The sequence below is a fragment of the Rhynchophorus ferrugineus genome, unplaced genomic scaffold (assembly GCF_030347505.1).
Source record: "Rhynchophorus ferrugineus isolate W39M unplaced genomic scaffold, kcgeb_rfMv2 rfM9, whole genome shotgun sequence".
Classification (NCBI taxonomy): Eukaryota; Metazoa; Arthropoda; class Insecta; order Coleoptera; family Curculionidae; genus Rhynchophorus; species Rhynchophorus ferrugineus.
In genome coordinates this window covers 7392407-7405834 of record NW_027472588.1, presented here as the reverse complement: position 1 = coordinate 7405834, position 13428 = coordinate 7392407, and the positions used below count along the sequence as shown (strand labels likewise).

The 13428-nt window shown below is 31.5% G+C and overlaps 2 protein-coding genes across 4 annotated transcripts in view; one reads left to right on the top strand and one right to left on the bottom strand.

The window, feature by feature from the left end:
- LOC143202177 (uncharacterized) overlaps positions 1-11288 on the bottom strand; it is a 262136-nt gene extending 250848 nt beyond the window's left edge. The window contains exon 1 of the mRNA XM_076413474.1: positions 10028-11288. The gene's annotated coding sequence lies outside the window, so the exon portion shown is untranslated. The remainder of the gene's footprint in view (positions 1-10027) is intronic.
- Positions 5287-10311, top strand: LOC143202181 (uncharacterized). Of its 3 annotated transcripts, none has more exons than XM_076413478.1 (2): positions 5287-5351; positions 10045-10311. In XM_076413478.1, exons 1-2 carry the CDS (start codon positions 5301-5303, stop codon positions 10309-10311), a joined length of 318 nt encoding a protein of 105 aa, XP_076269593.1. In that variant the 5' UTR covers positions 5287-5300. The 3 variants fall into 3 exon arrangements, 1 of the variants encoding a protein (XP_076269593.1); XR_013007093.1 differs by lacking the exon at positions 5287-5351 and adding an exon at positions 8446-8575 and having other exon boundaries at positions 10045-10182; XR_013007094.1 differs by lacking the exon at positions 5287-5351 and adding an exon at positions 9270-9410 and having other exon boundaries at positions 10045-10183.
- Positions 11289-13428: the final 2140 nt, after the last annotated feature.

Genomic DNA, 13428 nt, shown 5'->3' with positions numbered 1-13428 from the left:
GCGCACCAGAACCACATTTTCAGCGTTACGAGACGTCCGTTCCAGAACGACGTCTGTCTGCTGTCATACCGTACTGTCGAAAATTCGCATGAAAACGATAAATTGTAGTTTTATGAGGCATTGGAAGATTAGGATATTTTTGACGTAATTTTCGCCGAATGGCAATAATGGAACGATTATTTTCAATAAATATTGTCACTATTTCTGCTCGTTCTTGTGGTGTATATTTATCCACAATAAAATTTGAACGTCTACACAACACAATGGTTAAAGTGAAACTGAGCTAAACGTCACAAAATGATAGCGGGTCTTTTGCCTCACCTGTTATATTCCATGATCCGTCACCCCCATATCCATATTTTGGCGCACTTCGAACACGTTTTTTCTTAAATTTCCTTGCACCAATTGGCACGAGATATTTTGAGCGAGATTTATGAGCATTAGTTGAACGCCAGTAATTGTTTTTAAGATAAAATGGTACTCTTTATTTGTCTGAAGCAATCTGCTTGAAATTATTTTATGAAATAACCCTGATTGTCGTAAATTAATAAAATCTATCAATAGCTACAATGTTTTGGCGCACTTCGAACACGCTTTTTTTAATTTCCTTGCACGAGATAATTTATGAGCATTAGTTCAACGCCGGTAATTTTTTTTAAAGATAAAATGGTACTATTTATTTGTCTGAAGCAACCTGCTTGAAATTATTAATGAAATAACCCTGATTGTCGTAAATTAATAAAATCTATCAATAGCTATAAAAACCAAAACGTCTTCCTTGCCAAGTGAATATTATTTTTGGTTCACCTCCCATCTCTCGACATTTTTAACGAAATAATGAATGAACTTATTCCTGTAACATTATCTCGATTGTTATGAAACCTAATTTTACGTAGGTTACTAATTAATGATAAACAATACTAGTCGAACTGGTATAACAGATAAATATGGTAACATAATGCATGGAAATGTAGGTGAGCCATTGTACGTAACTGTGTATAGGTATGATTAAATGCTTACAATATAAGAGCTGAAAATTAGCACATATTGTTCTTTGATGATTTTTTTGCAAATATCTGACGTGGTAAATATTATATGATAGGTTATAGAGTTGAATGACTTGCAGGAATATGTAAAATATTCGAAATAATAATAAGTTTTTATTTACACTCTTGATATACAGTATTAACATTTTGTATCGGTGGTCTTTCATATAAGTTAAATTATACTATATTTCTATGGAGATTTATTATTTTCTAACTTTATATAAGCACCATCAAGTATCTATCCAGAATATAATGAATTATTGTTGCAATAATGCTTGTTTCATTATCGAAAGCTAAATTAGACATCCAACTGATACTTTTGGTTTTATTATTAACAGATATATATTTCCAAATCATATTTATGGTAGACAATTAACGTTATAATTATTAGTATCAATTTATTAAACTAGATCTAGATTTTGTAAACGATATCCCGTTTTTAATAAAAGAAATGATGATAATTTATGAGACCGAAAAGTATTCCATTGTGCGAGTATGTTACTTGGTGGGTTGGGTCCTACTGTACGGACAACTTTCACTATCATTTCATTATTTTACGGCATCAGCTGTAAAACGTTATGTTAGTTATAAAGATGTTACAAAGAAACTAATTTTACACTATTAAATAATGATTATTCAGCGTATGAAATTAAAATATTATAATCGGTTATTTTTTGCTATTCAGAAAAAATCAAATAAGAGCACAAATGAGATTAGAGTCAAGACATGGTTAATTTGGACAAATTGACAACATATCAAATAAATGTTGTTTCTTTCGTCAAATTTAGAACTGAAACCTGTTTAAAGCATATAAAAGCCCATTTTCCTTCTTTTTCATCTCATTCAAGAATTTTGGTTGCTTAATATTAATAATTCAATTATTTAGATAACTCTTGGGTTATATAACATAGATTATCTTCGAGCAACTCATCCAAATCTTTGTCACTGTCGTACATCACAAGAGCAGACCAATTCAACTTCAAAATCAAGTAATTGTACTAGTGATTTAGATTATATATGACGCAAAATCAAAGAGATAGCGTTATCAATTAATTATAAAGGCTCTTTGAATTTATGAGGTGCAAATATTTGGATTTACTAAAACATCAAACTACATGACGACCTCGAACTCAAATGGTTCTGCGAAGTTATTCAAGATGTCGCCATAAAATATGAAATAAAATTAGTAAATGACAGCACAATGGAAGCAGTGCAGCTACTGGACAGCGAGTAGAATATCAGAAGATTGAAACGAATCAAGATACATGAATCTTGAAAACAGGAAAATGTTACGTTTGGTTTAAAGTTTGGTAGTCTTCTTGCATCTTAATTTAGGAAATACGTACTGATCCAGCTCTCGTCCTGCTAGTATTATTGATTCAAGTACAACATAATAATACTAACAAAAATTAATTTACTAATCAAGATGTGATGAAAAAACTAAACAGCATCAGCAATAGTATCATCAGCCATTTATTTAGCCATGTATACATGTTTTTAACAAATGTATATGTTTACACATCTTTTGTTTTATAACTACTATTAATAATGACACTAACAGTTATATGTTGCAACGTTAATATACCCTACCAAACAATGTCAAATGGCTAGCTTCATTTTACATTATCTGTCATTATGTGAGCTTTGAAAATCATCTTTGCCATTTGTTGATGTTGTCACAATTAGAATATGTTATCTTTATTCATATTACAATTCTAGTTGCGTTTTCCAATGAATTTTGTATCATGAACATATGGTATATTAACAAATACTGATACTATATTAACAAATATATATTTATAAAGACAATTTGTCGTCTCAGCTTCGTTATAATTTTTTAATATCCTCTATTACCAATAAAAAATAAACGATTTTAATTTCATCACATTTACACAAATACATAAAACAAATTAGCAAGCATAACCATAGGCACCTGCTAATCCATAACCAGTCTGATAAATCCTTGTAGCAGCAGATAAGATTATAAACGGTAGCAGAAATTTGTAAGTAACAGGACCTAAGCATATGTAACAGGTCAATTGAAAACTCTCCGACCTGATACAGATGGCGATACTAGAATTAAATCCATATGTTTTTTAGTTAGCCCTCTCAAAAGATGCGTGTATAAAATTTAACAGCTGTCAGTTCATTAGTTTGTGAATTATTGCATTTTGAGTGATGTAACTTTGTTATTGTGAAAAAAATTTATAAAAAGGAATTTCGCGTGTTGATAAAATATTGCTTTTTGAAGGGAAAAAATACAGTTGAAGCAAAAACTTTGCTTGATGCCGAGTTTCCGGACACAACCCCAGCAAAAATTAACCATCAAGGATTGGTATGCTTTAGACGTTGTGAAATGAACACCGAAGACAGTGAACGCAGTGGGCGCCCAAAAGAGGTTGTTACCGATGAAAACATTTGAAAAATCAACAAAATGATTTTGAATGACCGTAAATTGAAACTGAATGAAATAACAGACACTCTAAAGATATTGACTGAACATGTATATCATATCATTCGCGAATATTTGGGTAAGAGAAAGCTCTGTGCAAAGTGAGTGCCGCGTAAGTTTACTTTTGACCAAAAACAACGACGAGTGGATGATTCAGAGCAGTGTTTGAAGATTATCAAGGGTAATAAGATCGAGTTTTGCGTCGATATGTGACAATGGATGAAACATTGCTCCATCATTTCACTCCGAAGTCGAATCGACGATCATCCGAGTGGTCTGCTCACGATGAACCCGCTCCAAAGCGTGGGAAAACTCAACAGTCGACTGGCAAGGTTATGGCATCTGTATTTTGGGATGTGCATGGAATAATTTTCATCGACTACCTTGAAAAAGAAGGACCATCGACAGCGACTATCACATAGCATGATTGGACCGTTTGAAGGACGAAATCGCCGAAAAACGGCAGCATTTGAAGAAAAAGAATGCGCTGCTTCACCAAGACAATGCTCCGTGTCACAAGTCAGTGAAAACTATGGCCAAAATCCATGAATTGTGCTTAGAATTGCTTCCTCATCCACCGTATTCTCCAGATCTGGCCCCAGCTCTTTCCTGTTCTCAGATCTCAAAAGAATGCTCGCAGGGAAGAAATTTTCGTCAAATGAAGAGGTGATCGCGGAAACTGAGGTCATTTTGAAGCAAAGGACAAATCGTACTACAAAAATTGTATCGAAAAGTTGGAGGGTCGCTATAATCAATGTATCACCCTTGAAGGGATTTATGTTGAATAAAAAAAACTAATTTTGCCAAAAAAATGCCACTGGTATATGAATTGATGAATTACATTAGTAATCTTATTGAATTAACTTATAGTTTAATAGTGAGTAAACAAGTCAGAAATTCCTTAAACCTCTATCATAAATAGGAGTTGGACTTTGATGAAATATTCGCATTGAGTCATTGCCGTGTAAAGGTTGCAACATCCTTGTTTAATAAGGCCTGGCAGAAGGAATTCATGATGAACCTCACCTATAATTTTAGGCCTTTCTATTTTTCAATCGCAGATTGAAACCACAATACTATCTAAACATTTCCAGATGCTACATAGACTAGATACTAAATTATTCAAATATAAAGACGCCAGTTTGATATCGATAAAATCCATTTCGACCAGACAGTTTCTAATAAGTATGCGATTTGGCACTTGTGGACTCGATTAATGTACAGGGCGTCCATAGAAGACAGACATTATAGCTATTATCCTAATAAAATATCCGGCAATTTCGAATACGAAATCTGCCGTGGAGCTAATTGTAAATTCGTGAGTATTTTTCAGCACGAGATTTCGATTTCTATATCGATAAAGAAGATTAAACGAGACCATAAAAGAACAGATGTCTGCAATTTTGTTGGCACTGACGAAATAATTCGGAATCATCTGGCGATTGACGTATCGAACGGAACTAAATATAAGTCGGTTTTTGTTATTTAATTATATATTTTACTGTTTTAAATTAGCATATCTAACGATTTATCTTATGCATGTTTTTAAAAAATTCTCAATAGGCTAGATTATTATTTTTGAACAACAACTTTATGGCAATTCTACATATTCACTTTGCCCTGAATAAAAGTTACTCTGCAAAAAAAAAACACGGATTTGAGAGAAAAATTGATATTTGAAATTGACTCAAAATCTGGGCGTTACGTAGTTGTTTTGGATTGTACGCGTACGAGTTTTATTTATACATTATTTTAGTAATTCTGCGTTATTAGATACTAGTATAGGATCGATGGTGTGACAAATGCGGTTAAATCTTGGAAGACGCAAACCAGCTGTTATAGTGTGCACATTGGTAATTAATTCATAGTAATAAGACTATTCTAATGTAAATATTCACTATTTTAAGTAACTTTAATTGTACCTAAAGTGTCCATAATGTAATGTCGGGGTAAATAACACTGTCGATAGCATTTGACGTTAAACCTTATAAACAAAGCATTATAATCTATATGAGCCCGTAATAATTTTGTTTTTTTTTTCAGTTACAGTTTCAATTTCAGGAAAAGTATATTAAATTTATATTTCAATATAATGTGTCTATTAAATAGAGAAAATTCTTCTACTTCTGGAGGGTTGATTTTATTATATCTAAATCGATGTTATATTTGTATTTAACATGCATCCATATAATGAAGACGGCATCATATTTGTTATGTATATATAATAAAAATAATATTACATAGAAAGTACGTTAAGTAAGTATAGTCTATTCAAAGTTTTTTTAATAACCTGTCGTGGATATTTGTGACGTTGAAATATTACAATGTTGTCCCATTAACTCTGAGTTTTAGTTCAGTTTGTCTTTGACACAAGAAAAACGTACGTAAGTACACACTTTAAAATGTTATTGCTCCCCGTATATACATTGATAAAACTGGGTCTTCCAGACCCACCTAAATTGCCCACATCACGCTTCAATACGACGTCCTTGTCCACCGTTTTACCAACTTTCAAGTACTGCAATCGATTTTTATCTTCTTCATACATGAAACTGCATTTTTCCCATCATCTGGGCTTGGTAGAGTTCATGGATATTAACATAGACTATAAATGGCTCCATGAGATTATTTGGAGTCATTTGAAGTTTAATAGTGGTACCGTTAAGTCCGTGGTAGTTATTTATTTCATAATGTTTAGCAAGGTAGAATGTTATGATATAACTTATTTTTAATCAGACCTATTTGGTAATATACTATTTTTATAAATTGACCTAAAATGATTTTCAATATATATTTATGATTTAATACAATAAATAACATCCAAAAGAGGACAAAAATAGTTTTAAATATAAGTTTCTATATGTTATATATAGCAATAGCAAAAGAATGTTTCGGAAATTTGAATATATGAAATTGACTTTTTCTTGATTTTTTCTTACCTGTCTTGTTTATTTACAATAACTGATTAAATAATTTAATTTGGATAGTTTTTCATGATCTTTATAGAGAATGGAATGGTTGAATGATGGTTTTAACTTATAATTTAACAGATCAATTGAAAAGTCACAGTCCTACCATAGTAAAACACATTTTTTTGGTAAAATTATTTTTTTATTCAACATAATTCCCTTCGAGGGTGATGCACTGATTATAACGAACTTTTCGATATCATTTTTGTAGTACGATTTGTCCTTTGCTTCAAAATAGGCCTCAGATTCGTCGATCACCTCTTCATTCGACGAAAATTTCTTCCAAGCGAACATTCTTTGGAGATCTGAGAACAATGCTGGGGGCCAGATCTGGAGAATACGGTGGATAAGGAAGCAAATCGAAGCCTAATTCGTGGATTTTTGACACGGTGCATTGTCTTGGTGAAGCAGCACTTTCTTTTTCTTCAAATGCAGCCGTTTTCGTCTTTCAAACGGTTCAATAACGCTCTGTAATAGTCGCTGTTGATAGCCCTTCCTTTTTCAAGGTAGTCAGTGAAAATTATTCTATACGCATCCGAAAATACAGACGCCATAACCTTGCCAGCCGACTGTTGCGTTTTCCCACCCTTTGGAGCGGGTTTATCGCGTGCAGTCCACTCGGATGACTGTCGATTGGACTTTGGAGTGATATGATGGAGCCATGTTTCATCCTTTATCACATATCGATGTAAAAACTCCGGTTTATTACGCTTGATCATCTTCAAACACTGCTACCAATCATCAACTCGTCGTTGTTTTTGGTCAAAAGTAAGCTCGTGCGGCACCCACTTTTCACAGAGCTTTCTCATACCCAAATATTCGTGAATGATATGATGTACACGTTCAGTTGATGTCTTTAGAGTGTCCGCTATTTCATTCAGTTTCAATTTACGGTAGTTCAAATTCATTTTGTGAATTTCTTTAATGCTTTCGTCGGTAACAACCTCTTTTGGGCGTCCACTGCGTTCACCGTTTTCAGTTTCCATTTCACCACGTCTAAACTTAGAATACCAATCTTTGATGGGTGATTTTCCTGGGGCAGTGTACGGAAACTCGGGATCAAGCCAAGTTGTTCTTCAACTGTATTTTTTTTCTTTCGAAAAGCAATATTTTATCAACACGCGAAATTATTTTATCCATTTTTTTCACAACAACAAAAGTTGCTTCACTCAAAATATTATAATACACCAACTAATGATCCGAGTTGTCAGCTGTCAAATTTATACCCGCATCTTTAAAGGGTTAGTGCTAACTAAAAAATATATGGATTTAATTCTAGTAGCTACATATATGTGTCAGGCCGGGGACTTTTTAATTGACCTGTTATGTATCATATAGAATTTCTTTAATTTTCACTGAACATTTTTCATCCAAATGAGAACTTCTATATTACACAATCCTCCATAATATTCTCTCTTCTTGTTTAGATATGTTTCCGAATTAGCTTCATCCTTTTCTATGGATGAAAAAATAAAATGGTTAATATGTGAGAGATATTTCGAGGTCTATTCATATGATAATTCTATAGTTGGAACTAAACTTAATGTCAAAATAGCAGCTAATATCTCCTGAGAACCAAAATAGAAAAAGTAACTTTTCGTAGAAGTTGCTACATGTTTTTTTTTCAGAAAGCTCTTATAAGTTAGATTCTGAAAATTTTAATCTATATCTTATGGGAGAAACTTTTAGCAGTCATTGAAATAATTGCCAATATTTAATATCTAGAAAACGGTGTCTTCATTCGAACTGGTACTAAATCGGTAGAATAAGACAGTGGCATGAAACATCTTTAATTCAATAATTATGTAAAACTAATAAAGTTGATATGGTTGAAACGGAAACGCCATTTCTGTTGTACGCAAATCGACAATGGGCGCGCAATTTTCTGTGTTTCTATAAAATCTGGCAGCGTTGTACCGCAAAATACCGGCAGAATAATTTTAAATTGGAATAGAAATTCCTACGTTTTTCTTTGAAACGAAGTTAAAACGGAAACTAAGTGAAACAAAACATTATTGAACGGTTTTGTTCAATCTTAAGCAGTTTTGTTTAAGATTTTGTATTACTTTTGGTTACAACTATGTTGTTGGAGATATTAAAAAGTTATGGTAAGTAAATTACATTCTAATATATATTAAGAAAGTTCAAGAATAGCAAAAATCGCCTGTTCATTGTGATTTTAATAATTTTAATTAATTTGATGTATTGTGAACACAGAGCAGATAAGAAAAACTATTCTTGTGTATAATCGTATAGTAATTGATATCATAGTATATCATAGACATAGTTTATCAATGTACTAGTTTAAAGTTATTAAGATTTTTCTTTAAATTTTATTGGTATTAAATTCTAATTCATTTCAGATGTCATTACTATATTCATATAATATCAAAGAACCAACCAAATATTGCAGGTAATAAATACTCACCAACAAAAGAATATTAACTGTTATAAAAAAGTTTCAGAAAATTTTAATTCCTCTTTTGTTGCTGAGTTGTTAGTTCCCATATTGCACACAAGACGTAGCCGTAGAATAACGAAAGTCACATCAATCAAATTAAATATAAGCTACCTGCAAGGGCAAGATTCCAGAATATTATATAAACAGCTTGAAATAAATTGTTTTACTGAGAGGAAAAAATATAATAATAAAATATGACAGTTAACATTTTATAGACCGAAGAATGGAACAAATAAATAAAGAGCAATTCAATTTCCCTTAAAAATGTAGGTAAAGAAATTATTCTATTATCAAGTAAACCTGGTATATTTATTATTTTTCAATGTATGTTTTAGATGCGAAATAAGGACTAAAACTTAAAAATTTTATGATTGCATGAATGAACTAATGAATATATGGAGAAAAAAATAAAATTACTACGCCATTTGTATAGATGGAACACGTAGAATGAATTAAAAAAAAGAATGATTCACAGTAATTTGGTAAATATATTACACCGTTGAGAAATCTTAAGGTGTTAATGCCATAAAATATGTAACTATATGACATTTTATTCTTAGAATGTTATAGATCTATGTTTTGAAAAGCCTATAATTCATTTAATGATTAAATTCCCTTTTATGAATATTCTTTTTACTTTTTAAACTGTGATAAATGTACCTATTTTCGATATTTTAATATGTTATAACATATATTACATTATTACATTGATTAATATTATATATCATATATATTTCTTAACTTAATATTGAAAATATTGTCAAAACATGATTTTAAATTACTGCCTATACTGTGCTAAGAAAGAAACATAATTAACTTAATAAATAGTGGTCGAGTTTCGATTGGGCGGTCAATAAAAACATAATGTATAATCGATTAATAATTTTAAACAATAAATGATTTAAGCGCCTGTACGCTGGACTTCTACTACAAGTATTGAATGAATTTCTTTCTGGTCAAGGTCACTACGTCTCTCTTATTAATTGGTAATTGTAGTAAAAACGCAATAAATATTAACCCGTAGTAGTTTTTTTGTCTATTTTAATTAAATGTGTTATTTAAAATTTATTGGAAACAATCAATAATCTGTTTTACTTACTTTATTTTTATTTGCAGTTAATGATTATTTTTCTCCCAATAATTATTGCTGAAGCTGACGTTATATCGGCGACAGGATTTGCATCGTATGGTCTTGAGCATTCTCCTGGAATATCAGGTTTGCCAGTAATACCAAATCCCATCTACTTGAGACCAGTTTATCCTTTGCCAGTAGCTTCAACACCACCACTTATAAAAGCACAATCAGAATCAGTAGACTATACAGTAAGTTATATTTCATCAAGTTATTGGAAAATTAATTGGAAAATGCATTTACGGAAATGAAAGGCATATTTTTTTAAAAAATAATTTACTGTCCTAAAATTATTTTGTTTTTCTGCCTTAACTTACATTTATATATATACAATTACAAATGAATTTGTTTGAATTATACTGCCACAGACACGAATTTAAGTTATTTTAAGTAATACAACATATAAAGTTACCTTCCTTTACAACTGATCAGTTTTCGCCTATGTAATCATTTGAAAGAAAATAATTCAATGAAATATTTATATTTCACCACTCATATGCATAGTAATCATTTAATAAAACACGCGTAAATAAACAAATTCTAATTCAAAAACTCTCTAAAACAACAGTATGGGAATCTGAGATGTGCATCATCTTCGCTTTTCACTTTCATAGAGGATTTCCTATTGTAGTGTTATAGTGGCTATTAACAGCTGTCGTAGACATCTGTCCGTATTATCGAAGAAAATTCAAACAAAAAAAACATTGTTATTTTATTGATGAGACAGACTCTCCAGATTATAATTTTGTAAACCTATTTCGATGCACGGGAAAAATTAAATTGTTATATTTTATGCGATAATTGATTAAGAACTACGTAAGACTGAAAAAACATGGGCATATTAAGGTTATTACACTTACCACAAACTGTCAGTATCATACATTGATGATTTTAGAGTTGCCTATAGATACCCAACTAATTTCGTTTTAATATATTGTTGTTTATGACATGTAGGTTTTACAGTATAGTTCTGATTAATACCAATATTTTTTGGAGATTTATTTTCATGGAAACTACTCTATAGAATTTTAAAAAATGATTAACTATATCAATAACAAAGTAAAGTCACATTTTAAGGCATGTCTGTTAATTATATATTACCAGAATTATAGAATTATACATTACCATATGTCACACGACCTTATTTTCCTTTCGACACAACACGACCTTTGAATTCGAACCGAAAATTATTGAACACAACTAAAAAAAACAATCTAAAAGTAAATTTAAATTGTAATAATTTAATATTTGAATGTAATATAATTGTCAAGAATAATTTTGACTTGTGGCGTCATCTATCCGTAGAGCCATTAAACTTTAATGCTCGGTTATAGCGGTGCCTAGACGTAGTTTTTGCTTCATTAAAAAAAATTAAAATATAATGCTGCTGTTTGAAATAATGGTAACTTGAGAAATATCAATTAAATAAAAAATGGAATTGAAAAAGTTAAGAAAAAAAGGTCCGGGTTTAGCTGTATTAATCGGGCTAACACAGGGTTTCCGCTCCCAGGCGCGATCCCACTACTGCACGACGCGGGGACTTTTGGCTGCTGGGTTTCCCCTCTGGCCCGGTTCGCCCCTCCTTGGCCAACCTGGCCACCCCGAGCTCCCTCAGGGTGTCCATATTGACGCCATGCTTAGTGTGGACACCCGGTCGACGCGAAACGCCCTGCACTAGGACTCCCGACCTCAAACCATCCACCGAACCCGACCTCCAAGCAGCTGGATTACAGGAGACGCCACGCTCCCAGTCAAAGAAAGGTGTTCATATCATAAAGACTAACGACCGTTTGGAACTTAATAGTTCAATGTATTATTTTATTGTATAAATCCCCCTTTCTTTTTAAGAGATATCGGTGGATAATAACACACAACAACAACAAAGTTCATTTTGTATTAATTAGGATAAAAAAAAGATCGTAAAAATAGACCCTGTTTACACAAGATGAAACATATTTTCCCTCATCAAACCCATAAATTTCAAAAAAACAACTACTGTACTACACAACAATAGAACATTATTTTTATTTACTACATTGTCACTAGGCGTTATGTAATAATAATGTTTATGTATCAACTCTGCTAGTTTTCTATTAACTGCACCTCACTACACTACACTACATAAGAACAGTGCTATGGTGTTATCCAAGAGTTATATTACTTTGATAATGACATAAAAATAGAGTCTGTCTTCATATTGCCCTGCAAGTCTTATGATTTCCTGAGTAACAATATCTGAAAATCTCCATTACTCCTCCAATATCTTCACAATAGTTCTCAGGACTTTGTTCAGGAACCACTACTGCATACGGACTGCATATTATTGCAGTCAGATAAATAAACAACAGATTCAAAAATAACTATTTTCTAATTTTTCCTACCTCAGTCAGTGTCGACGGAGTACTGCGAAGATTGGTTCAATGAAGAACATTTTGAAAAGCAATAAAACAATTTTCTGCACTATATGGACAAGGTTTAGATCTAAATTATTATAAAGGCTAAATGCTTATTTACAGTATATTTGATAAACGTTGAAATGTCAAAAATAGTTTATAGTTTCAAATATTATAACAGTTAAATATATTTAGTTTACAACCTTGTATTTTTATGTATAACCAATTTAATAAATGTTTGTATTGATTATTGGGTTTTATTAGAATATATATGTAGCAGTACCTTAGCTAATTCATTCATCACTATTTAGTTTCATACACTTTGATTATCCTCTTTACCAACAAAGGTTTATATGGAGTGTACATACTGTTTAACAGCACTGAGTAGTGACTAACTTAGTGGATCGTTGTTACTTATAAATTCAGTGTTATAAAGTTCATCCATGCCCTTGTCAGTGTTTTTCAAATTTATTATTAACTAATATGTTATTAGAATTATAAGTCCGGTTTTAGGCTTTGTGTGAAAATAGCATTAATAATTTACTCAGTTTGCAGATGCAGTTGCTTGTATCATGCAGTTCTTAATAAATTTCTCTTGTAAACTATGACTTTGTTATGAGAGTTAGTCTAGATTAAATCCACAAAATACAGAAATATAGAACGGGAGCTTAAATGGACATATCCGAACATTTTAGTTCAAATGTGTCAGTAAATGGTGATCTTTTTTAAATTGATCTATTGTCTTGATCCTGGGCAAAAGCAATGTAATAAGAAATGTAATAATTAACGGTTGTTTGTTCTAGTGGATGAAAAAAATAAATAGAATTGTAAAGGGCAAACGTAAAAAAATTTAATAATATGTATAGTGTTTAAGTATCTACAAAAATATATTAAATAGAAAAAGAGGTTTTGTAGTCGAAATTGTAACATGTAATTGTGCCGGCTTGGATGGCGCTGTAGTCAAGGCGACAGGAC